The sequence below is a fragment of the Somniosus microcephalus genome, chromosome 11, assembly GCF_052327205.1.
Source record: "Somniosus microcephalus isolate GS21.2 chromosome 11, FLI_Smic_1.0, whole genome shotgun sequence".
Taxonomy (NCBI): domain Eukaryota; kingdom Metazoa; phylum Chordata; class Chondrichthyes; order Squaliformes; family Somniosidae; genus Somniosus; species Somniosus microcephalus.
The window spans coordinates 139,587,057-139,613,031 of NC_140997.1; the positions used below are offsets into that span (position 1 = coordinate 139,587,057).

The 25,975-nt window shown below is 46.9% G+C and overlaps 1 protein-coding gene across 2 annotated transcripts in view; it reads right to left on the bottom strand.

Moving 5' to 3' along the window:
• srgap3 (SLIT-ROBO Rho GTPase activating protein 3) overlaps positions 1 to 24,671 on the bottom strand; it is a 438,498-nt gene extending 413,827 nt beyond the window's left edge. For both annotated transcript variants that reach the window (XM_086001322.1, XM_086001321.1), the window contains exon 1: positions 23,967 to 24,671. In XM_086001322.1, the coding sequence (XP_085857448.1) occupies positions 23,967 to 24,033 (67 nt within the window). In that variant the 5' untranslated portion in view covers positions 24,034 to 24,671. The remainder of the gene's footprint in view (positions 1 to 23,966) is intronic.
• Positions 24,672 to 25,975: the final 1,304 nt, after the last annotated feature.

The following is a 25,975-nucleotide window of genomic DNA, read 5'->3' on the forward strand; positions in this document are numbered from 1 at the left end:
CCCTCTCGGTCCGCCGTTTCCTTTGTGACACCGGGGCGCAGTGTAGCATTCTACCTGTGTCGAAGCTCGACACGCAGACTGGGAACCTCGGTTTTTCCCTCATAGCAGCTAATGGCGCAGCTATTCGAACATTCCGAAAGCGGCTGGTCGAAGACTGTTTCGGCGGTCAGCGCTTCTTTTGGGATTTCGTCACAGCTACAGTCTCACAGCCTATCCTAGGGGCAGATTTTCTGTGTGCCAACAGCCTACTAGTCGATGTCCGACACCGCCGGCTGATCAACGCGGCCACCTTCCACTCGATCCCGTGCTTCCACGGTACCTCGGTGGCGCGTTCCATTGCCTGTGCTTTTCCTCCTCCAGGTGACTTCACGCGGCTCCTCGGGGAGTTTCCAGAGCTGACAGGACCCACCTTCTCCTCTTCAGCGACGAAACATGGTGTTGAATATCACATCACCACTACCGGCTCCCCAGTTTATGCGCGGGCTAGAAGGCTCGAACCCGGCAAGCTTGCAGCTGCGAAGGCAGATTTCGCCACAATGGAGCGGCTCGGCATCATTAGGCGATCGAACAGTCCCTGGTCTTCGGCTCTCCACATCGTGCCGAAACCAGGCAGCGACTGGCGGCCATGCGGTGACTACCGACGCCTCAACGACGCCACCACTCCGGATCGGTACCCGATCCCGCATATCCTGGACTTCTCGGCCCATTTGGTGGGAAATACTATCTTCTCTAAAGTCGACCTCGTCCGTGGATATCACCAGGTTCCAGTGCACCCACAAGACGTCCCGAAAACCGCAATCATCACCCCTTTTGGCCTCTTTGAGTTCCTGCGGATGCCGTTTGGCTTAAAGAATGCAGCACAGGCGTTCCAGCGTTTAATGGACTCCGTTCTTTGAGACCTGCGTTTCCTTTTCGTCTACCTTGACGACATACTCATCGCCAGTGCCAGCAAGGAGGAGCACATCTCCCATTTGCGTTCCCTCTTTACGCGCCTCAGCCAACACGGTTTAATCATCAACCCGGCCAAGTGCCAGTTCGGCCTGCAACAAATCGACTTCCTGGGACATCGCATAACATCGGACGGCGCCGTCCCTTTGGCGACGAAGGTTGAGGTGGTTACTTCTTTCCTGCGGCCGTCGACAGTCAAGGCCTTGCAGGAGTTCCTGGGGATGGTCAACTTCTACCACTGTTTCGTCCCCAAGGCGGCTCAACTCATGCAACCCTTGCTCAGGGCCCTCAAGGGCAAGTCTGGAAAAGACCCAATCAGCTGGACAGCTGAAATGATCCAGGCATTCGGCGACACCAAGAACACTTTGGCCAACACAACCATGCTGGCGCACCCACTTCCAGGTGCTACTATCGCCCTTACCACCAACACGTCAGACTATGCCATCGGTGCAGTGCAAGAACAGTGGGTCAACGGCACGTGTCAACCGCTGGCGTTTTTCAGCCGTCAATTGCGAACAAATGAAAAAAAGTACAGCACCTTCGATAGGGAACTACTGGCCCTTTTCCTCGCCATTCGCCATTTCCGGTTTTTATTGGAGGGGCGCCCCTTCACGGCTTTTGTCAACAACAAACCCCTTATGTTTGCCATGGCCAAGACCACTGAACCGTGGTCCGCTCATCAACAACGTCACTTGACGTTCATTTCCGAATTTACCACGGACATTCAACATGTGTCTGGTAAGGACAACCTGGTGGCAGATTGCCTCTCCCGTGCGACGGTCCACGCGGTACACCTGGGAATAGACTACGCCCTCATGGCGGCAGATCAGGTTTCGGATTCGGAGGTCCAATCATATCGAACCGCTCCCTCTAGCTTCCAAGCGACCGACGTCATCTTCCAGGCCGCAGGTGCCACGCTCCTTTGCGACATTTCCATGGGAGTTCCTCGTCCCATAGTGCCAGTCGCATGGCGCCGGAGGGTTTTTGATGCCATACACGGGTTGTCGCACCCAGGGATGAAGGTTTTGCAATGGCTTATGTCAGCCAAGTTCGTCTGGAAAGGTATGCACATCGATGTCTGTGACTGGGCTAATACCTGCGCCGTATGCCAGAAGGCCAAAGTCCAGCGTTATGTCAAGGCTCCAGTGGCTGCGTTCACTATTCCGGAGCGTCGTTTCGACCACGTGTATGTGGACCTCGTGGGGCCGCTTCCGCCTTCTCAGGGTTATACTCATCTCCTTACCATAGTGGACCGCACCACTAGGTGGCCAGAGGCAATTTCTTTGGTTTCCACCACGTCGGCAGACGTCGCTAGAGTTTTCATCTCCTGTTGGGTCGCCCGTTTCGGGGTACCGGCGGACATCTCCTCTGACCGCGGGCCACAATTTTCCTCGGATCTTTGGAACGCTGTGGCTCAGGGGCTCGGTACCAAACTTCATCGCACCACCGCCTATCATCCGCAGGCAAACGGCCTTTGCGAGCGATTCCACAGGTCGCTTAAACCCTCTCTTCGGGCCAGTCTTCAAGGCGCAGGATGGGTGGACAGACTCTCATGGGTCCTGTTGGGTCTCTGTATGGCACCCAAAGATGATCTACAATCGTCTTCGACTGAACTCGTCTATGGCCAGCCGCTCCGTGTACCAGGAGATTTCCTCCCTTCTCCCACAGAGCCATGGTCCGCCTCCCGGCAACTCGTTCGCCACCAAGAAGCGGCCAGATGCTTTGCTCCGATACCTACGTCCAATCATGGGTTGCAGACCTCCTACGTGCCACCGGGACTGAAGAATGTGGAGTATGTCTTCATCCAACACGACGCGCACCAGGGTCCGCTCAAGCCTCCTTACACTGGTCCTTTCTGCGTCATCGAACCGGGTGACAAATACTTTTTGGTCGACGTCGGAGGGAAACCGGATCACATCACGGTGGACCGCTTGAAGCCGGCTCACCTGGACCACCCTGTCGTAGTCGCTCAACCACCCAAACGTGGCCGACCGCCCGTTGCCGCCGCACCTGATCAACCAAAGCCGCCTGACAACCCGACTGCGCTCGCCGCGCCTGCTCAGCCGCCACCGACTGCCAATGCGTCCACCGGTCGTCAACTTCCTCTACCAGGGTATCGAAGTCGATCGGACAGGCTCATCAGGCCTCCTCCTCGCCTCACCTTTTCTGTTAAAGACAATTCTGGGGGGGCGCATGTGGCGGAGCCACCAAAGGACTCAGAGCGGTTGTACATAATTCCTTTAACAGCAATGTAGTTACTGTCTGTGCCTGTACCTTTAATTACACTGTTTGACTGTACAATGCCTAGTTACCTTTACAGCACGTGATGACGTCATGCCATTAGTCACGTGATGCCCCAATGGCGGGAAGAACGTCATGACGTCACTCTCCTGATCAGGGGATCAGTCCTCGTGGAGCCCTCAAGAAGAGTAGACCTGTTATTGATGTGTCCTAGCAGTTTCCAGTTTAAACTCATTTGATTTCATTAAAGTTCATTAATTTAATTACCTGAGTCGAACTCAGTCTTTTTGATAGGAACCTCCGTTCCTACAAGGTGACCAAAAGTTTGGTCAAAAGAGGTAGGTTTTAATGAGTGTCTTAAAGGAGGAGAGAGGTGGGGAGGTTTAGGGAGGGAATTATAGAATTTAGAGCCTAGGCAGCTGAAGGCACGGCCACCAGTGGTGGAGTGATGAAAATCGGGGGTGCACAAGACGCCGGAACTGGAGGAGCACAGAAATTTCGGGAAGTTGTAGGGCTGAAGAAAGGAAGTTACAGAGATAGGGAGGGGTGAAAGCATGCAGGGATTTGAAAACAAGGATGAGAATTTTAAAAATCGAGGCGTTGTCAGAACGGGAGCCAATGTAGGTCAGCGAGCACAGCGATGAAGAGTGAACAGGAGACGGTAAGGAGAGGGTAAGTTCAAGATAGTCACAAAAAGAATTAAAACTGATGCTAGCAAAACAATTCTTTACACAGAATGGTCAGAAAGTGGACTTCTCCTCCACAAACCGTCATTAAAGCAGAAGTCCGTAAAATCTTTTAAAAAGGGGATTTGATAGCTGCCCGACAAAGAAGAATATTAAAAGGCCTTGGCAGTGAGCAGGAGAGTGGGATTAGACAAGGCGGCTCATGTGGAGAAAAACACTGGCACAGCCTTGATAAGCAGGATGGCCGGATTCTGTGCTGGAACATTCTTCGATTCGAGGGTAAGGTTGCCAATCCTCCCAGATTTCCCTTTGTCTCCAGGAATTAAAGATTAATCTCCAGGACACTGCTGCCGGGAGAGAATTGACAGGGGCATTAAAAAAGTGAGAATATTTTTCATTTGTTTATTTGTTCTAAAAATATTGGAGAAGAATTTTTTTAAAAGACTGTTTAATTGGGCGGGTCGTTTGGAGGTGGGAGGTCATGTGGTGAAACATCCAGGAACACGTCCAACCAGAGTTGGGGAGCCGATATTAGGATCAGAGCATTAGCAGCAGTACAAGGCAACTGATACTTCTGACTGCCGATTGTTCCAGATCTCAAGCAACATCCAGCCATCCTGGGCTGAGGAATAGTGGTTCCCAGGGTTACCAATGGGTACTCTTTATGTTTCACCTCCCCCTCTGCCAAGCTCTGTAACTCTGACAGTGTCGGGTGGGGGGGGGGGGGGGGAAGGGGAATGAATATACTTTTCCCAAGGTGCTGCTTCATTTATATTACAGGAGCGTCAAGTGCAACTTTGAGTTGCCACGGTGCAGGTCATCATATCTCTGATTTATGCTGACAAAATGATTCCGAGCAAAATCAGTTCTGATAACAGAAACTTCTTTAGAGAGACTGGCCCTTGAAATTCTGCTGGGATTCTCTCCATGCCCTTGTGTGATTTCTAGCCATTTACACCGTTTCTCCGGGGGGCCGCCGAAAGTGAGATTCCACCGATCTCCCACCAGAGAACCCCATCGGAAATTCCTGGCACCAATCCCTGCTCATAGATTACCACTGCCTCCAATTCAAAAACGAATGAGCATTTAATCATCAGTCCCACTCAGAGAGAGACCACAAGGATGAAAGATGGTTGGTGCAGACAGTGGGAATGCCAGTGCAGTACTTTCTTCTTCGTCTATTTCAATCGATACCTCTGTGGTTAGTGCTACTCTTAACTGTCCTGTCTGGCTCCTCATGAGCTCTAAACACACCATCCATTGGGTTTTTATCTGGTTTTTCGCCTCTCCCGGGAGATCACACGGGTTTGGGTGGGATCGAGAGTGGAAGTAGATTTCAGGTTAGGATCAGATCAGCCATGATCTTATTGAATGGCGGAGCAGGCTCGAGGGGCCAATTGGCCTACTCCTGCTCCTATTTCTTATGTTCTTATCCTACCTACATTTCCTCCCTACTCCCTGCATCCTCACGGTGTTGAAACCAAGACTCATCGTATTGTCTCCGTCTCTAACTCATTCTCTTTCAGGACCTCAAAACTGTGGAGCATTCCTCAATCTCCTCTTCCTCCTACACTTTAAAGTCCAAGCAAAGTGGCAGCTACCAGCAGCACCTGGGACTTGTATAGCACCTCTGACTCAACAAGAAAAAAAATCCCAAGGCACTTCACTAAAGAAAAGAAAGAGAAAACGATACTGGCCAGGAATTAAGACTTGGGGACGTGACCGAAAGTGTGGTGCAAAAGATAGGTTTTGAAGTTGGGGAGAGATGTAGAAAGGGGGAAGGGTTTAGGAACATAGGAATTGTTAGACGAGAAAAGACCAGGGCCCATCTAGTTCACCTTCTACCATCCTGGTAGGCGCATGATACAACGATACTGGAATTGTTGACTAATCATAGTTATCAATCTCTATCAATTAATCTACAACAAACCTAGAATGATATGAAGAAACACCCAGTGGTGGAGAGCTTTGAGAACCATAGGTCCAAAAGTCATCTGTTCCTCCCAAGCAGACTACGCTTACCACATGTCATGTCTTATGCGAAAGATAGATTTTTATTAGGTAAGGGTGTCATGGAATGTGGAGCTAAATGGAATTGAGGTACAGGTCAGCTGTGATCTAGTTGAATGGCAGAGCAGGCTCGAGGAGCTGAATGGCCTCCTCCTGGTCCTATGTTCCTCAAATTAGTCATATGCTTTATCCCTAAATGTTATTTTCTGATTTGCATGTGAATGAATCAACACTAACTGCTTCCATTGTCTGCCTAGGGAGGGAATTCTTGAGATTAGCGACATGGTGACTTCAGGATCTGCCTCAACTGGTGGAGTGGAGAGAACGGATGGACCAGAGTTGGAAGAGCAAGTTGGGTTGCAGGGTTGGATGGAGGTTGCAGCAATATGGTGGAGAGAGGGATCAGTAAGCACGGTTAAAGAATGTGAGGTCAACGCCCTGGGGGATGGGGCAACCATTGCAAGTCGTTGAGGGTAGGGCTGATAGGTGAGTAGGACATAGCACAGGATGGGATGTGGGTGGTAGCATTTAGAATGGGTTGGAGCTTATGTCAGGTGGAAAATGGAAACCCATTCAGGCGAGCAGTACAGAAGTTAAACCCAGAAGTGGCAAAGGCAAGGATGGGGGTATCAGCGGTAGTTGGGGTGAGGTAAGGATCAAGGCAAGCAATGTCCTGAAGGTAGAAATAGACAGTTTGTTGAGAGAGTTTGTGTGGGTTTGAAACACAACTCAGTCAAACAGGACACCAACAGGGACAATACAGATGAGCTGGATCGAACTCCGAACACCATGCAGCCCTGGCGGTGAGGCGGATGGAGTGGGATAAGATGCCATAGTCACCATCACAAAGGACGTCATTGGTGACTCCAACCAGGGAATTCTTGGTGCTGTGGGTTGGGCAGAAGCCAAACTGAAAGGATTTTGGTCTCAGAGCCTTTGGGCAAGAAGGTTACAACAAAAAAAAGGAATAAACAAATCAGCCATGGTTCCTGTTGGTAACTGATGTGGATGTTGTCTGAATTCAAGTTCCAGTTCATCAGTGGTGGGTTAGCCCTCAACACTTACTGTCTAAGTTCACATCCGATGCACTGTTTATTTGGCTGATGTATTGGAGAGCAGCCAACACATGTGCAACCATAGTCCGGCAACAGTCAAGAGAGGAAACCGGGCTGGAGGGAAGAAAATAGCTTCAAGCAGACATTTTTATTTCCCAGAATGCTTGGCAGTTTGTTAATGTGAATGAACTGGCTGATCCCTGTTATTCTTTAGGCACTGAAAGAAAAAAGACTTGCATTTATATAGTGCCTTTCATGACCACCGGACGTCTCAAAGCGCTTTACAGCCAATGAAGTACTTTTTGGAGTGTAGTCACTGTTGTAATGTGGGATACGCGGCAGCCAATTTGCGCACAGCAAGCTCCCACAAACAGCTGGTTAATTTTACATTGTGGGATAGCCTCTGTGCATGGGGCAGCTCACAGGTTCCACACTCCCATGCTGGGAATTATACCAGCTCCAGTGTAAGAGCACCAGTTTGGGAGCAGGGTAGGGTTAAACTTGCCCTGGAGACTCCAGGAATTGAAGATTAATCCCCAGAACACTGCTGGGAGCAAACCCGGGAGAAAAGTAATTGGGGCATTAAAACATATAAATTGGGTTGGGGCGCCAAAGTGGCGCAAAAGTCGCCTGAGCGCAGGATTTAGCGCAGCGTTCGAGGGTTTAGCGATTGTCAGATATTCAGTTTCATTGCTCCTCGAGGGACACGGGGCGAGGCTCGAGGCGCTCCGCGTCCCTCTTAGGGCGCTGAAACTCAATATCGCAGCGCAACGTGCTGCAGCGCCACACGCTGCGGCACGGCACGCTGCGGTACTGCAGGCCTTCCTCCCACTGTTAAGGGGGAGGTGCCTGCAACAGCGCGAGCCCCGATCGCGAGTGCTGGCAAAGGAGCCTGGCACCAAGGAGAAGTGCTGGGCTCTCGGGAAACAGCCGGCAATGCCACGGGGGATGGTTAGGAGGTCGGGGACGGAGGTGCTGGCAGGCGGCCGCCCGGCACCTCCACCTTAACTTGCGCCGCTGCCGGCACAGTAAGGCCCCGTGAACCGGGCGCGGGTAGCGAGCGGCGCAAATGCGGCGATCGCTACCAAATATCGCGAACGGGGCGCGAATGGGGCGCTGCGCACACCAATGACGTCATCGGTGGCGGTGCAGCGCAAATGCCTAACGCCACCATTAGCGCCCCTACTAAATTTCGCGGAAGGCACAGCCAGTGGCGCTACAGCCACTGACTGCTTCTTTAGGCGCTAACAGGTGGCGCTACTCACCCAATTTCTCCCCCATTGTATTTTTTTTTAATTGAACACTTTTGTTTATTATTGCTTAAAAATATCAGACATGGGAAAAAAAAGGCTGTTTGATTGACAGTCAAGAATCATCTATTCGGGTAATGAAGAGTCTATTCGCTTTCCGATTGGTGTGGGAAGGCGGGGCACCGCTATGATGGGCGTGCTGGTCAGCCAATGGCAGAAGTGTGGGGGCAGGGCAGGAGGTCATGTGATGAAAGCTCCAGGAATACATCCAACCAGAGTTGGCAACTCCAGAGCAGCGGGGACGAGTGGGGACTGGGAGATGGGGAGGAGAGGAGGAGGTAGAATTCTTTTAATATATTTTTGCACATAAAAAGCAGGAAAGCCTCAGGGTCGCCTGGCATTTCAGAGATAATTCGACGCATTGTACCACCCAGTCAACAAACAGAGCAGCCTGCCTGGAGCCGACTGAAGGAACCCATGCTGAAAGCAACGGTCCAATAAACTTCACCAGTTTGTGACAGTCATCAGGTCAAACAGGGAGAGTGGAGAAACACAACCCAGTAAACTGTACAACACCAAAAAATCGTACAGATGGGCCAAAAACGACACGGAAAAATACCAGAAAGCAATTAGCAATGAATCAACTCAAGCTCTCTTGGACACCTTTCTGGATAACATATACACTCACAATAAAGAAGGCGTAAACCAGGCAGTGAATAAACTAAAAAATATTTTTGATAATTTGGCAACAAGGTCAAACTTGAAAGCTCGCAAGAACAAACCCAAAACAAAAAACTATGAAAAATGGTTTGACCCAGATTGCCATAACATGAGGAAAAAACTTAGAAAAATATCAAACCAAAAACACAGACAGCCAGAAAACGAGGAATTACACCTTACTTATTGTCAGACACTAACACAATACAGAAACACACTCAGAACCAAAAAAGAGCAATATATTAAGAATACACTCAGCTCCATTGAGGAATCCATTGATTCCAATTGTTTCTGGGACAACTGGAATACATTACACAAAAACAACATGACGAATTGGCCATTCAAAATGGAGACACATGGGAAAACCACTTTGAAAAATTATACCAGAAAAACACACTAAGGCCAGAGCAACACCAAATATGCAAAAAACTGGAAAAGCTCGCAATGGCCATAAAAGATAACCAAAACCCGCTAGACTCCATAATAACAGAAAAAGAACTTTTTGAAAAACTCAAGGACCTGCGACCAGGAAAAGCTTGCGGGGCAGACGGCATACTAAGCGAGATGATTAAACACACAGACAATAAAATGAAACTGGCTATCCTAAAACTCTTCAACTTGGTTCTGAGTGTCGGTTACTTCCCTGATATCTGGAACAAAGGACTCATAACGCCCATATACAAAAGTGGGGACAAAGTCGACCCAAATAACTATCGAGGCATCTGTGTAAACAGTAACCTGGGGAAGGTATTCTGTAGCATCATAAACAAAAGACTTATAAACTTCCTTGAGGAGCACGTCTTGAGTAAAAGCCAAATTGGATTCCTGCCAAACTATAGAACATCAGATCATATCTTCACCCTACAGACCCTAATTGACAAACACGTTCATCAAAACAAAAGCAAAATCTACGCATGCTTTATAGATTTCCAGAAGGCTTTCGACTCCATCTGGCATGACGGTTTATTCCTGAAACTTATCGAAAGTGGTGTAGGGGGAAAAACATATGATGTAATTAAATCAATGTATACAAACAACAAATGTGCAGTTAAAATTGGAGACAAACAAACAAAATACTTCCCACGGGGCGGGGGGTGACACAGGGCTCGCCAATCTCACCGACACTCTTTAATATTTACATAAATGAATTGGCAAAACTACTTGAACAATCTACAGCACCCGGCCTCACCCTATATGAATCCAAGGTTAAATTCCTCCTCTATGCAGACGACCTGGTTCTGCTGTCACCAACTAAGGAGGGTCTACAGCAGAACCTGGATCTGCTGGAGTCGTACTGCCAAACTTGGGCCCTGACAATAAATCCCCAAAAAACCAAAGTCCGTGTGTTCCAGCAAAGATCCAGACATCATGGACCCAAAATAAATTTCACACCAGGAACAACCAAAATTGAACAAACCACTAACTCCACATACTTGGGCTTAAAAATCAGTTCTACGGGAAATTTCAAACTGGCTGTGAGTGAACTGAAAGAGAAAGCAAGAAGGGCTTTCTATGCCATTAAAAAATCAATCCAAATAGAAATCCCAATTAGCATTTGGCTCAAAATTTTCAAATCAGTAATTGAACCAATTGCACTCTATGGCAGTGAGGTGTGGGGACCGCTAACACAACAAGAATTTGCAAAATGGGACAAACACCCAATTGAGATCCTACATGCAGAATTCTGTAAAAGTATCCTCCGGACTCAAAGGAAAACCATAAACAATGCATGCAGGGCAGAACTAGGCCAATATCCATTAATAATCACTATCCAAAAAAGAGCCACCAAATTTTGGAAACACCTAGAAATGAGCAACCCCCAATGCTATCATTACGAAGCCCTGAAATGCCAAGAGAGGACCATAAAGAAGAATACCCTCAGTCAACTAGTCCTGGGGCTCAGTGAAGTAACTACTAACACTACTAACAATAACCAGCCCCAGGACAGTGACAGCGTAACACAAAGAATTCGACCCAACACAATCGTCGCTAAGCAAAAGGAAAAATATCTGTCATATTGGGCAGAAACAACAAAAACCCAAAGCAAACTCAATTGCTACTTGGCCCTAAACAGACAATACAACATGGCTGATTACCTGACCATGGTAAAGGATAGCAAACTGAGAAAAACTTTGACAATGTACAGACTTAGTGAACATAACCTGGCGATCGAAAAAGGTAGACACAGACAGACCCGGCTACCAAGAGAGGACAGGATATGCTCTCACTGCAGTCAGGGAGTGGTGGAGACAGAGATGCACTTCCTCACAGCTTGTAGAAAATATCAGGGCATAAGGGAGAATTTCTACCCAAAATTCACAAAAATATGCCCAGAATTCAGAAATTTGAATGACGACCAAAAACTCCCATACCTACGAGGGGAAGAGAGAAATTGCGTAACACTAGTGGCACACTATGTTACAGCTTGCCATAAACAGAGGGACAACCACTAAATATAAGAAAAAAGAGTATATATAAATTATATGAAAGTATATTTATACACTCAGGGATATATCTGTTTATACACTGTATGGATAGATCTGTATTTTTGCGAACAAACATGAATGTTTTCCGATGCTTTGGCAACATAAGATGTAACTTGTCATGCCAATAAAGCGATTTGAATTGAAAAATTTAATTGAATTGAATTGAGTGGGGGAGGGGTGTGGGCTTCAGATACAAAGTCCCCAGTAGTTGAGTGCTATAAAATCAACCAGAGAGACAGCTGAACAGAGTTAGGTATACGTGTCAATTTAGAGCCTTATGGCATTCCCTGATCTTATCGCTTTTTGTTAAAGAGACACGCCACAGTTTGTTCACAGAAATCCCACTAATTCTTTCCATTTGGTCGATATGAATATTAAATGTAGCTCCGGGAGGATTTTTGTTTGCTTTTAGGTGGTTCTGTGGACCTGGGGGTTGGGGTGGGTGGGGGATGGCGGGGTGTTGGAAAATGGGACAAACACCCAATTGAGATCCTACATGCAGAATTCTGTAAAAGTATCCTCCGGACTCAAAGGAAAACAGTAAACAATGCATGCAGGGCGGAACTAGGCCAATATCCATTAATAATCACTATCCAAAAAAGAGCCACCAAATTTTGGAATCACCTACAAATGAGCAACCCCCAATGCTATCACTACGACGCCCTGAAATGCCAAGAGCTGACCATAAAGAAGAATACCCTCAGTCAACTAGTCCTGGGACTCAGTGAAGTAACTACTAACAATACTAACAATAACCAGCCCCATGACAGTGACAGGGTAACACAAAGAATTCGACCCAACACAATCGTCGCTAAGCAAAAGGAAAAATATCTGACATATTGGGCAGAAACAACAAAAACCCAAAGCAAACTCAATTGCTACTTGGCCCTAAACAGGCAATACAACATAGCTGATTACCTGACCATGGTAAAGGATAACAAACTGAGAAGAACCTTGACAAGGTACAGACTTAGCGAACATAGCCTAGCGATCGAAAAAGGCAGACACAGGCAGACCAGGCTGCCAAGAGAAGACAGGATATGCTCTCACTGCAGTCAGGGAGTAGTGGAGACAGAGATGCACTTCCTCACAGCCTGTGGAAAATAGCAGGGCATCAGGGAGAATTTCTACCAAAAATTCTCACAAATATGCCCTGAATTCAGAAATCTGAATGACAACCAAAAACTCCCATTCCTACTGGGGGAGGAGAGAAGTTGTGTAACACTGGCGGCACACTATGTTACAGCTTGCCATGAACAGAGGGACAACCAGTAAATTAAGAAAAGAGTATATATAAACAATGCGAATGTATATTTATACACTCAGGGATATACCTGTTTATACACTATGAATAGAACTGCGTTTATGTGTTCAACTATAAATGTATTTTGATGCTTTGGCAACATAAGATGTACCTTATCATGCCAATAAAGCGATTTGAATTTGAATTTGAAATGCTGTTGCCGACCCCGACCAACTGTCTGTTCATTTCCATACTGCCACATGATGGGAAACGTCAACACTCAGCACTTCACTTCTCCGAGGGCTGACTGCAAATCTTTTCTTTACACGTGAATTTTGTGCTCGTCAAGGTGAGGGAAGTTACCATTTCAGGCACCCAGTGTCAACATCAAACACTCCCAGGGCAGGTACAGCATGGGTTAGATACAGAGTAAAGCTCCCTCTGCACTGTCCCATCAAACACTCCCAGAGCAGGTACAGCACGGGTTAGATACAGAGTAAAGCTTCCTCTTCACTGTCCCCTATATTTTACTAGACAATGATAGTAAATAAAACCTACTTATTCTAGTGTCAAATCTGCACTCCGATGATTGTAAAAAGGCTTAATTTGCAATAGGCAACATAATAGTTGACAAAATGATAAGTGATTGATAACACAACAGTAAATGACATTGAACGATTTATAAAGGTCTTGAAACATCGATGTTATTTCAGTATATGAGCCATATGACAACTCAAACTAGCTGTTTATGCTTTAGCTGCTGCGGGATCTTGTATAATATCTGAGTGGTTGATTAGTACTCACAGTTCGTAAGAACGGAATTTCATCTCTTTCTCCCACCTCAGCCGTGACTGCGGGAGGGCGAGTGAGGGAGCTGAGAAAGCGAGTGCGTTGCTCAGAGCCTGCTGCAGGCTGTTGCATGTGCCCTGGATTACGACTCTTATCACGGACTCGGACTCATTCTCCCGCGCTTATTCACTGAAAACACACACTCTCACGTTCACTCACACTTATTCATTCACTGACACTGTAACACACCCTCTCACGTGTGCCCCTTTGCTCTGATCTACCCTTACTCTCGTTCTGTCACACAATCAATCTACCATCACACACACACTCTGCTGCGATGCACGCCCCCCCCACCCCAGAGGGATAGTTTGCTGACATGCACCGTCACCCACGCGGAACGCCGCCCTATTTTCAAGCGGCTCTCAGGCAAGCATGCAACAGTGCAAACACGATTTTTTGTGCTGGGAAAATGCGATAGGCCACAAACCAGCTGAGCTCCTGTGCAGAGAGGGGTGACGGGCGTGTCCAAGCACACAGACTGCATTGGGCACCGTGATGCTCTTCATGGTCTGTGCTCAAGACCCAGAGTATTAAATGACTGGGGAGGAAGGGTGATCCGTCAAGAGTTTGAGAGAAGGGGAACAACTAGCTATCCTGAATAACTATCAGGAAAGACTGAAGAGGCTCCAGCTCTTTACAGAAAGAGAAGGTTGACGGGTGACCTAAAGGTCTTTAAAATTATGTAGGTACTCAATAGGGTAGACTTAGAGAAGATATTTTCACTTGTGGAGAGTCCAAAAATGGGGGTCATAAATATAAGTCACTAATAAATCCAATAAGGAATGCAGGAGAAATCACTTTACTCAGAGTGGTGAGAATGTGGAACTTGCTACCACAAGGAGTGGTTGAGGCAAATAGCACAGATGTATTTAAGGGAAAGCTAGGTAAACACACAAGGGAGAAAGGAATAGAAGGATATGGTGACAGGATTAGATGAAGTAGGGTGGGAGGAGGCTGGTGTGGAGCATAAACACCAGCATGGACCAGTTGGGCCGAATGGCCTGTTTCTGTGCTGTAGATGGTATGCAATTCTATGAGTAGACTACAATAACATCTCGTACCAGAGTCACAACATTCTTTCATGGCATAACCGGCATCTTGGTGGAGGTTTCCAGACAGTCTGGGGTGGGGAGCAGGATTACCCAGCTGTCGATGTCCCTTTAAGAAGCGTTGTGCAGCCCTGTATTATTTCCAAAACTTATCATTTCCAGCATCAAAAATCTGAGGAAATCCTTTTTCCAGATGTTCTTTAGGCTTGGTGAACTAGAGTCCAGAGGGATTGAAAATCCATTGTCAGAATTTTACTTTGCTTTTGTTGAACTTGCACAGAATTATTTTCAGCCTGCTTTAGGAGTAACCCCCTCCTGCGCCCCCACCCCTGCCAGAGCCAACAAGCCACTCAGATCAAAATGTTTCAGATCTCTACATGAAGTGAGGTTGGGACAATCTCAACACAGCTTTTAGTGCCCATGAAACCACAGCACAAGACTCTGCCATGAATTTGGCACTGACTGGTCATCTCCTTCGGGGGACACAGGATGGCTGGTGCGGAAATAATAATCTGTCATATTGGTACAGTAAGAAGCGGTCTTCGAGTTGTCATTTAAGCACAATCTTGGAGCATAATAGAGAGAGCATCTAACCTGTGCTGTACTTGCATTGGGAGTGTTTGATGGGACAGTGTAGAGGGAGCTTTATTCTGTATCTAACCCGTGCTGTACCTGCCCTGGGAGTGTTTGATGGGACAGTGTAGAGGGAGCTTTACTCTGTATCGAACCCGTGCTGTCCCTGCCCTGGGAGTGTTTGATGGGGCAGCGTAGAGGGAACTTTATTCTGTATCGAACCCGTGCTGTACCTGCCCTGGGAGTGTTTGATGGGACAGTGTAGAGGGAGCTTTATTCTGTATCTAACCCGTGCTGTACCTGCCCTGGGAGTGTTTGATGGGACAGTGTAGAGGGAGCTTTACTCTGTATCGAACCCGTGCTGTCCCTGCCCTGGGAGTGTTTGATGGGGCAGTGTAGAGGGAACTTTATTCTGTATCGAACCCGTGCTGTACCTGCCCTGGGAGTGTTTGATGGGACAGTGTAGAGGGAGCTTTATTCTGTATCTAACCCGTGCTGTCCCTGCCCTGGGAGTGTTTGATGGAGCAGTGTAGAGAGAGCTTTACTCTGTATCTAACCCATGCTGAACCTGCCCTGGGAGTGTTTGATGGGACAGTGTAGAGGGAGCTTTACTCTGTATCTAACCCATGCTGTACCTGTCCTGGGAGTGTTTGATGGGACAGTGTAGAGAGAGCCTAACTCTGTATCTAATCCATGCTGTACCTGCCCTGGGAGTGTTTGATGGGACACTGTAGAGGGAACTTTATTCTGTATCTAACCCGTGCTGTACCTGCCCTGGGAGTGTTTGATGGGGCACTGTAGAGGGAACTTTATTCTGTATCTAACCCGTGCTGTACCTGCCCTGGGAGTGTTTGATGGGACAGTGTAGGGGAAGCTTTACTCTGTATCTACCCTGGGAGTGTTGGATTTCACCTTTGTTGGATACCAAAAATGTGAAAGAATTCCATTCCCTAATTTAACATCCTTGACAGAATGCCCCCCAAGACAGACCCCTGCACACGGTACTTGTGATCCAGGAGCATTCCCTAGAACTTGAATCTGCCGAAAACGCAGATCTCCTTTTCATAGAATATGGAAGACTCAAAACAATAAACTCTATGCAGTAGCTACAGACTGCATTAAATATCTGTAGTGAAATTCAGTAATTGGATAACCCATTTGGGCCGTGAGCAATCTCAGTGTCATCACCATCAGAATTCAGACTCCTGGGGTCCAGTCAGTCAGCTCTTAGCCAAAAAAAAATCATTGATACTATTGTGGTGAGTGCTCCTCTGAACTGTCCTCTCCTGTTCCTTCTAGGTAACAACTTGACACTCTCCTCCTCCCTGTATCCTCACTTGTGTTGAAATAGAGATTCATTACACCATCTCCCCATAAACACCACAGCCACCACCTCCTTTGCTCTTCCTCAGATACAATACTGCACAGCAACCCCCCCCCACCCCCGCATTTCTCTGGAGCTGTTCCCCCTCCCCGCCAGATATTTACTGGCAAAGTTATGGTGGCGGAGCGGAAACCGGTCTGGGGAAATTCCAGGCCCTTAGTGCTGTGTGTACCATTAGGTGGTGGATTGGAGCACACAATCTAAGATGATCCTTCAGTGCCATGGACAAGATGTTAAACTGACACCTCCATCTGCCTCTTCAGGTGGCCATACTCAAAGAAGAGCAGGGGGTACTCCTGATGGCCTGAGCACCAATCCTCCCTCAGGCAGCACCATCACAATCAGATTAACTTGTTCGTTTCATTTATGTTTGTGGGGTCTTGCTGTGTGCAACAATGCTGCTGGGTTTGCCTACACATGCAGAGTCACGGCACTTCAAAGTAAGTCACCGTGTGTAATGTGGTTCAAGACCTAAGGCATGGTGTCAGCCGTGGTTCAGTGGGCAGCACTCTCACCTCTGAGTCAGAAGGTTGTGGGTTTAAGTCCCGCTCCAGAGACTTGAGCATAAAATCTAGGCTGATGCTCCAGTGCAGTACTGAGGGAGTGCTGGAATGTCAGCGGTACTGTCGTTCAAATGTGACGTTAACTCAAACCCCCTGTTGCCCTGTCAGGTGGGTGTAAAAGATTCTATGGCACTCTTTTGAAGAGGAGCAGGGGAATTCTCCCTGGTGTCCTGGCCAATATTTATCCCTCAACCAACACCCAACACAGATGATCTGGTCATTATCACATTTCTGTTTGGGGAGCTTGCTGCGTGCAAATTTTCTGCCACGTTTCCTACATTGCAACAGTGACTATGCTTCAAAAGTACTTCAATGGCTGTAAAGCGCTTTGTGAAACCCTGAGGTTGTGAAAAGTGCTACAGAAATTCAAGTTATGTCCTTCTTAATTTCTATGTATAAGTTGGGCTAATGCCCACTACTTTTTATGAAAGATCCTCACTACAGTTAACTTCCACAGGTAATGCTGCACTTTCGAAGAACCTTTTGTGAACAATATCCAAGATAGTAGGTATCACAGCAAAACATAAATCCTTAACAGTGGATGTATGGACTGGAAATAGTATGGGATACCAAATACTCCAGGTCTCTACGAACCAACAGAAGGAAACCATGCTAACAGATTGTATAGCTCAGGCATAAATATTAAATCAGATTTTTTGTATCACATAAAATGATGTAGAAGAAACAAGATAAATTAGCAGATGAATAGCGGCTTAACTTTCACCAGTACGCTAAGTTTATCTTAGGAAACGGTGAAATATTCAGATTCTTAAGTCTTTTTCAGTGTACATTACACATTAAACTGACTTTTGATGAAGCAAAACATGACTCTTTAGCCTAATTGAGTCCCTTCTCATCACTGTCGTTCAGTTTTGCAGTTTCCATGTGAATTTCTCCAATTGAGATAAAGAATTACTGATGTGGCATCATAGTTATTCCCAGGTTCAGGCAGATTTTAGCCACTGAACTGCCAATCAAAATCAGAATAAAAACACAATGGTAAAATATTACGTTACACAGTGACAACACCAAGCACCAGCGATACCAACAAATGTTAATGCAACCACGATGTGCATCAGCCCAACACATTTTCCCGAACCTGTCGGGAAGAAGGCGGGACTTCCCCTTTCGGGTTTTTGACCCGCCTACTTCGACATCCGGCCAATCCGCGCGATTTTCCCTTGATTGACCTTGTTGCGGGCTCAGCAGGCCAATTAAGGGCCACCCAGCAACAGGTGATGTCACAGACTGCAATTTCATCTGTCAAGAGTTTTTGTCAGATGAAATATCAGTGTTTCACAGCTGTTTGAAGCTGTGAAACACTGACACTCTGAGTTCTAACATGAGTCCTTCTGCACAGACTCAGTTAGAACTCTCACCGGCACTCAAAGCTGAAGGCTGTCACTTTTGACAGATCGCAGCCATTCAGCTTTCAGTTCCGGCTGAGTGATGCGCTCCCGACGGCTACAGGAAAAAAGGCTGTTAAGGTAAGTACAGGTAAATAAAAGTTCTTTACACACTTTAGACACACCAAACACACTTACCTTTACACTCATGCACCCATCACTCACCTGAGCACCGACATCGCGACCCCTCCAACTCCTTCAACCCAACGGCCCGCCTGCTCTAACCCCTCAAAATAGGGATTAGGCTAAAAACTGCCTGTTAACTACCTGTTAACAGGCAGTTAATTGGCACTAATCCCTTCCTGCCTGGTTTCGGCGGGTCCCAGTGCGGGGCAGGTACCCGCCGCCCCTGAAACTTATGTGGGGCGGGATTTTGGGCGGGACGGTGTCGGGACCCCCAAATTCGGGATTTCTGCCCCCCCCCCACACGCCTGAAACCCCGCCTGACGGCTCCACGAAAATCTAGCCCATAGTTTCTCCTTTTGTGTTTACTTGTCAGATCAAACAATTTGGCCTGCTTTCTCATAGGCAGCCCAGCCTCATTCTCAGCTCATAGGCTTCAGAAATGTTATCACTAGCCAGTTAAGAAAAATCACTTGCCTAATTCATATCAATATAATTAAAGAGTAAAGGAAGACATTTTAGCAACACAAACTTTTAATTAGATAGAGGGTGAACCAGACTATGTCACACCATACAGTGTCTCAGTCATTAAATAGACCAATGCCAACCTGCTCATTGTAAGTATACATAGAATGTACAGCACGGAAACAGGCCATTTGGCCCAACTGGTCCATGCTCCACACTAGCCTCCTCCCATCCTTCTTCATCTAACTCTATCAGCATCTCCTTCTATTCCTTTCTCCCTCATGTGTTTATCTAGCTTCCTCTTAAATGCATCTATGCTGTTCGCCTCAACTATTCCCTGTGGTAGCGAGTTCCACATTCTAACCACTCCGAGTATAGAGGTTTCTCCTGAGTTCCCTATTGGATTTATTAGTGACTATCTTATAATGATGGCTCCTAGTTTTGGAAGCATCTTCTCTACGTCTACCCTATCAAACCCTTTCATCACCTTAAAGAGCTCAATCAGGTCACCCCTCAGTCTTTTCTTTTGTAGAGAAAAGAGCCCCAGCCTGCTCAATCTTTCTTGATAGATATAACCTCTAGTTCTTCTAACATGCTTGTATATCTTTTTTGCACCTTCTCCAGTGCCTCTACATCCTTTGTAATATGGAGACCAGAACTGTGCACAGTACTCCAAATGTGGTCTAACCAAGGTTCTATACAAGTTTAACATAATTTCTGCTTTTCAATTTTACTCCTCTAGAAATGAACCCCAGTGCTTTGTTTACTTTTTATTTGGCCTTATTAACCTGTATTGCTCCTTTTAGTGATTTTTGTATTTGTACTCCGAGATCCCTTTGCTCCTCTACCCCATTTAGACTCTTATTTTCAAAGAGGTATATGGCCTCCTTATTCTTTTTACCAAAATGCACCATTCGGCAAGTTTATTAATGTCTCTTGTTGCAGTTTTCCTCTGTATTAACTGTACCCCCCAATTTGGTGTCATCCACAAATTTTGAAATTGTACTTACAATTCCGGCGTCCAAATCATTAATGCAAATTGTGAACAACTGTGGTCCCTGCATCGATCCCTGTGGAACACCACTTCCCATCTTTTGCCAGTCTGAGACTTGACCCCTACTCTCCGTTTTCTGTTTTGTAGCCAGCTTGCTATCCATTCTGCTACCTGTCCCGACTCCACATGCTCTGACCTTAGTCATGAGCCTACTATGCAGTACCTTGTTCAAGGCCTTTTGAAAATCCAAATATATTACATCTACTACATTACCCTTGTTCTCTCTTTCTGTTACGTCTTCAAAGAATTCAATAAGGCAATAAAGGTTGGTCAAGCATTGAATTTCCTTTTGAAATCTGTGCTGGTTAATCTATTACATTTTTGGTTTCTAGGTGTTTTTCTGTTACATCTTTGAGTAAAGATTCCATTACCTTTCCTACCACTGACGTTGAGCTAACTGGTCTATAGTTCCCTGGACTTGTTCTATCTTCTTTTTTATACATTGGAAACACATTAGCTGTCCGCCAGTCCTCTGGCACTACTCTCTTTTCTAATGAATGCTTATATACATATGTAATAGCGCCTCTGCTATCTCTTCCTTAACTTCTTTTAATATGTGTGGATGGAATCCATCAAGACCAGGGGTTTTATCCTCTCTAAGTCTGATTAGTTTATCAATTATCTCCCACTTTCTATCTTAAATATCATTTTTTAAATCTCTTCTAATGCACCTCAATCATTAAATACACCAATACTAACCTGCTCATTGTAACTGTACAACACCTCAATCATTAAATACACCAATACTAACCTGCTCATTGTAACTGTACAACACCTCAATCATTAAATACACCAATACTAACCTGCTCATTGTAACTGTACAACACCTCAATCATTAAATACACCAATACTAACCTGCTCATTGTAACTGTACAACACCTCAATCATTAAATACACCAATACTAACCTGCTCATTGTAACTGTACATCACCTCAATCATTAAATACACCAATACTAACCTGCTTATTTGAATTGTTGGCACTAAATGTGGCTATAAGGCAGACATACTGCGCTGATGTTGCACTGAACCATACTAGCTCAGATGGCCCAGATTCTGTTCTGCTCTGCATGCGTTCACTGATCTCACCCTGAGGTGGGAATTAGGGGGCTACAACTGGCCTCAGTGCTTTGTTTGGGAGGTGGGGGGGGGGGGGGGGGGAGGGGCATTAGGGCGAAAAAATAAGCCAGATCTCCTGATCACTATCCAGAGACTCCTGCTGAAAAATGTGTATGTGTTTGTACACTGAGTAAGGACAGGATCAGGCTCAGCTGTGGTGCCCTCCATAACTGACATCTACAACTGAGCTGCACACATGGAGAATGGCTACTTGGGTGAAGCTTTGGAGGGCGTCTAGCAAAAAAACTGCATTTATATAGCACCTTTCATGACCTCAGGATGTCTCAAAGCACTTTACAGCCAGTGGAAGTACTTTTGAAGTGGAGTCACTGTTGTAATGTAGGAAATACAGCAGCCAATTTGTGCACAGCAAGCTCCCACAACAGCAATGTGATAATGACCAGATAATTTGTTTTTAGTGATAATGATTGAGGGATAAATATTGGCCAGAACACCGGGGAGAACTCCCCTGCTCTTCTTCGAAATAGTGGCCATGGGATCTTTTACGTCCACCTGAGGGAGCAGACAGGGCCTCGGTTTAACATCTCATCTGAAGGACGGCACCTCCGACAGTGCAGCACCCCCTCAGTACTGCACTGGAGTGTCAGCCTGGATTTTTGTGCAGTCACAGAACTGAACCCCATCAAGATTCAGCACCTCCAGGGAGGGGAGGAAAGGAAAGGAAATCGCAGGGGAGGGGAATGAAGAAAAGAATAAAAAGTAGTGCACCTGGGCAGATGAAACACAAGGTGGAATCGGAATATCCCAGTAACCATAACCATGCAATACAATACAATACAATAATACAAATCGCTTTATTGGCATGATAAGGTACATCTTATGTTGCCAAAGCATCAAAATACATTTATGGTTGAACACATAAACGCGGTTCCATTCATACAGTGTATAAACAGGTATATCCCTGAGTTTATAAATATATTTTCGCCTAGTTTATATATACTCTTGTCTTAGTTTACTGGTTGTCCCTCTGTTCATGGCAAGCTGTACACTCGTGATTCAGGGTTCCAACAACAAACCAGCCTGTCAAGTCCCTGCCAAAATGTGGGCCATAAAACTAACGACAGCCTTTGAAATATATGAAAACTACTGCCTCCATTCGGAGCACAGTGCCTGGATACTTTCTGTTGTGTCTGACACCAGCCCACCCCCTCTCCTCTGGCTGCTATCCATCACTTGCGGCGTCCTGGGACTCCTGGGACCTGAAAGTTCTGGGAGCCCCAGGTGCCAGTGGCTGCCAGTGAAAATGGGAAGGTCATTATGCTTCTCCATCAACATTAATTCCCAATGAAATCATCCATTCTGGAAGCAGAGAGTGAGAGAGAGCAGCTTTAGACAGTGACCATCCTCCTCTCAGGATCCTGCTCTCTGTCATGTACTGGGTGGAATTACAAACACCAGGCTATGCAGACCCTTACAACTCTCACTCTCTCCCACCCACCCTGCTCCGCCCTCCTCCCCATCAGCAAAAGCCACTTTAGTTCAAACCACAGAGACATAAAAGCTGCTAGGTTAAGTAAGGCAGGGGTTTAAAACTCAACCACAAGACGTGGGGGCGGGGGTAAGAGGGAAGGAGCACAAACAGAAGCAATTTAAGTTACTTTGAAACCACAGAGCTCATGGAGTGGTGACCTGGCTGGTGGTTTATAGCACAGTTAATGGGTTTAAAATACAGCTTACAGAACCACTGTTAGAAAGGGGAGGGAGGACTGGATTGTACAACACGCCACAACCTTACTTCAATGCATCATTCTTCGAGTGTGAAGATAAGCGCAATAGCACAGTGCCCAATGGGGAGGTGGGTGAGCACAGAAACACACTCAGGAATGGGGTAGGATTCCACACGGGGTATTTATTGAGGAGGGAGGGAGTGTACAGCTTTCTCTTCCTTGCTCCCCACCCACCTCCTCCGGTGAAACAGAACATCGAGGATGGGAGAATGTCTCAAAGAGGCCGCTAGAACTGAACAATGTGGGATCTCCACCGATAGTAACCAACAGCCAATACCAACGAGTGAAACTGACCCGAGAGTTGGATCGATTTCAGGACTGGAGGTGGACATGGCTGGAGATACAGAAACCCCTCGCAGCCGGTCGGTCCTGTGCACTGCCCCGGGAGGGAAGGCGCTTTTAAACGGCAGGTGGGGGCTGAAAACTGAATTGTTAAACCCCGGGGGGGGGGGTCTTTTAACAGTTCCCACCCTCCCCACCTCCATCAGCCCTTGGTTAAATGGATTCAGTTCAAGGGTAATTCTGCGAATATAGATTTAAGTTATTAAAAAAGGGGGGACTCTCTCGCAGTCGATGTATAAGAGCAAGAGGTCCGGGTTGACAGTAAAAAATACTTTTAAAAAAAAGACGGGAAGGGCTACATAGAATTGGAGGGCTATGTTTCTATGACTCGAACACACGGGTGACAGGGAGGGAGGGGAACATCGATCAAAGCGCCTCCAACATGACAAGGAAGGCTTGTCTGATCGTCAGCACAATTCATTGCAGGGCTGAGCTGGCTTGCCATCGCTTACAGCAATCCCCAGCTCTCCCTACACACTGCAATGCAGTTCTGAAACAGTACCCTCCTCCCGCCCTAAAAAAAACCCCAAACCGATATCCCACTGTCTCCAGCAACTCTGATGTCCCATTAACCATGAGGGCAAAGGCAACCGATTCCCGGGCTAACAATCCACATCCCATTCCACTGAAATTAATAGCGAATACTTGGGAACTGACCTTTGACTTGGGTCTCGTATTCTGTCGTGATCTCTTTGTCCTTTTTGAATCTTCCTTGAGATGACATCCTGGCCGCTGGGTCCAGTTGGAAACACAAGTCCAGCTCCTCCTGTCCTTCACCCGGCGGATCCCTCTTCTCGCCTGTTTACGGATTGGAAAGCTGGGGCGTTTTGTGTGTGTGAGAGAGAGAGAGAGAGAGAGAGAGCGAGTGATCCGGGCGCTGTCTCTAAGCCACACTCCGTGTCAGTTTCACGCTTTGAAATTGATAAAAAAATAAACCACCTCCTTCTTCTCCCCCTCTACTGCCCGCCTAAGGGAGGGGGTGAGCAGAGATACACAGACACACAATTCAATGCTGTTGCCTTCCTGAATTCACCATATTATTAACTCAGATTCCGTAAGTTAATGCTGGCTGGATTTTTTTTTGCAAAGCGAACCTTAAGAGTCCAACCTTAGCAGAAATGTAGGCAGCTACTCCAATCTGTGGCGTGGGGGAAAGCAGTTTTAGCAAGGCAGGTCCTTACTGTCTTGCTTTCTGTCCGGCTCCTCCGGCTTTCCTGCAATCCCTCATCCTGCTTCAGTCTCCGGTCGGTGCCCGAGGTTTCAGGGAGCAAGTTAATCTGTTGGAAAGAACAGAACTGCATTTGAGGGAAGAGGGAAAAAAAATGTCTGAATCCAGAGTGTTTCTTTACTGCAGGCAGAGACAGAGTAACGTCAAGCGCTCCTCCCACCCCTATTAAAGTCCGGGGTGGGGGGGATATTGTATCCTACAGGACAGGCTCTGAATTGCATGGGTAGTACCTTTATATAACAATCGTGACCTCAACCCCAATCTTACACTGGCTGCACCCGGATTTTCTCTCCCCGGTGCGGAGGGAAGCGGGCAGGTCGGAGGATCTCCTCGTAGGAGACATTAGGGCAGAAAGAGGTAGGTTTTAAGGAGAGCCTTAAAGAGAGGTAGAGAGGCGGAGAAGTTTAGGGAGGGAATTCCAGAGCTTCGGGCCTTGGCAGCTGAAGGCACCAATGGTGGAGCGATTAAAATCAGGGATGCTTAAGAGGCCAGAATTAGAGGAGCACAGATATCTCGGAGGGTTTTAGGGCTGGAGGAGATTACAGAGATAGGGAGAGGCGAGGCCATGGAGGGATTTGAAAACAAGGATGAGAATTTTAAAATCGAGGCATTGCTTAACCGGGAGCCAATGTAGGTCAGTGAGCACAGGGGAGATGGGTGAACAGGACATTAGTGCGAGTTAGGACATGGGCTGCAGAGTTTTGGATGACTTCAAGTTTACAGAGGGTAGAAAATGGTAGGCCGGCCAGGAGAGCATTGGAATAATCAAGTCTAGAGGTAACAAAGGCATGGATGAGGGTTTCAGCAGCAGATGAGCTGAGGCAGGGGTGGAGTCTGGCGATGTTATGGAGGAGGAAATAAGCGGTCTTAGTGATGGTGTGGATATGTGGTCGGAAGCGCCTTTTTCAGCCTACCTTTCAAATTTCCCTGGCTGCCCGCAGGATTCATGCAGTTCAGAAACTATGTCTGTCAGCCTGAGGCGGGAGTTGAGTGACCATTGATCCAGCTGATTAGCTGACTGCATGAAATGTATGATATAAGCTCCCACCTCACAGCTGATCAGTTTCCTCAGGCAGAAGCTGTTGCTGACTGCATTCCCAGCACAGATTTAGCTTTCTACAGGTTGCAAGTGTTTGCAGCAAAGTTGCCATCCAGTCTCACCTCATTGGTAGAACCTATCACTCCGTTGACAGATTGCTTCTGTCATCTCTACTTGACCTGCCATCTATTCCATCAGTATGGGTGCTGTTTATACTGTCTCACCTTGGTCCTCAGAATCTGACCACGATGAGCCCCAACACCAGCAGCACCAGGCACACCAGCAGCACCAACAACAACACCAACAACCTTCTCCTCAACCTCCTGATACTGCACAGGACAGAGGGCATCAGCGCAGGGCTGCACTGCACCGGAGGTGATACCCCCAACACAGGGTATA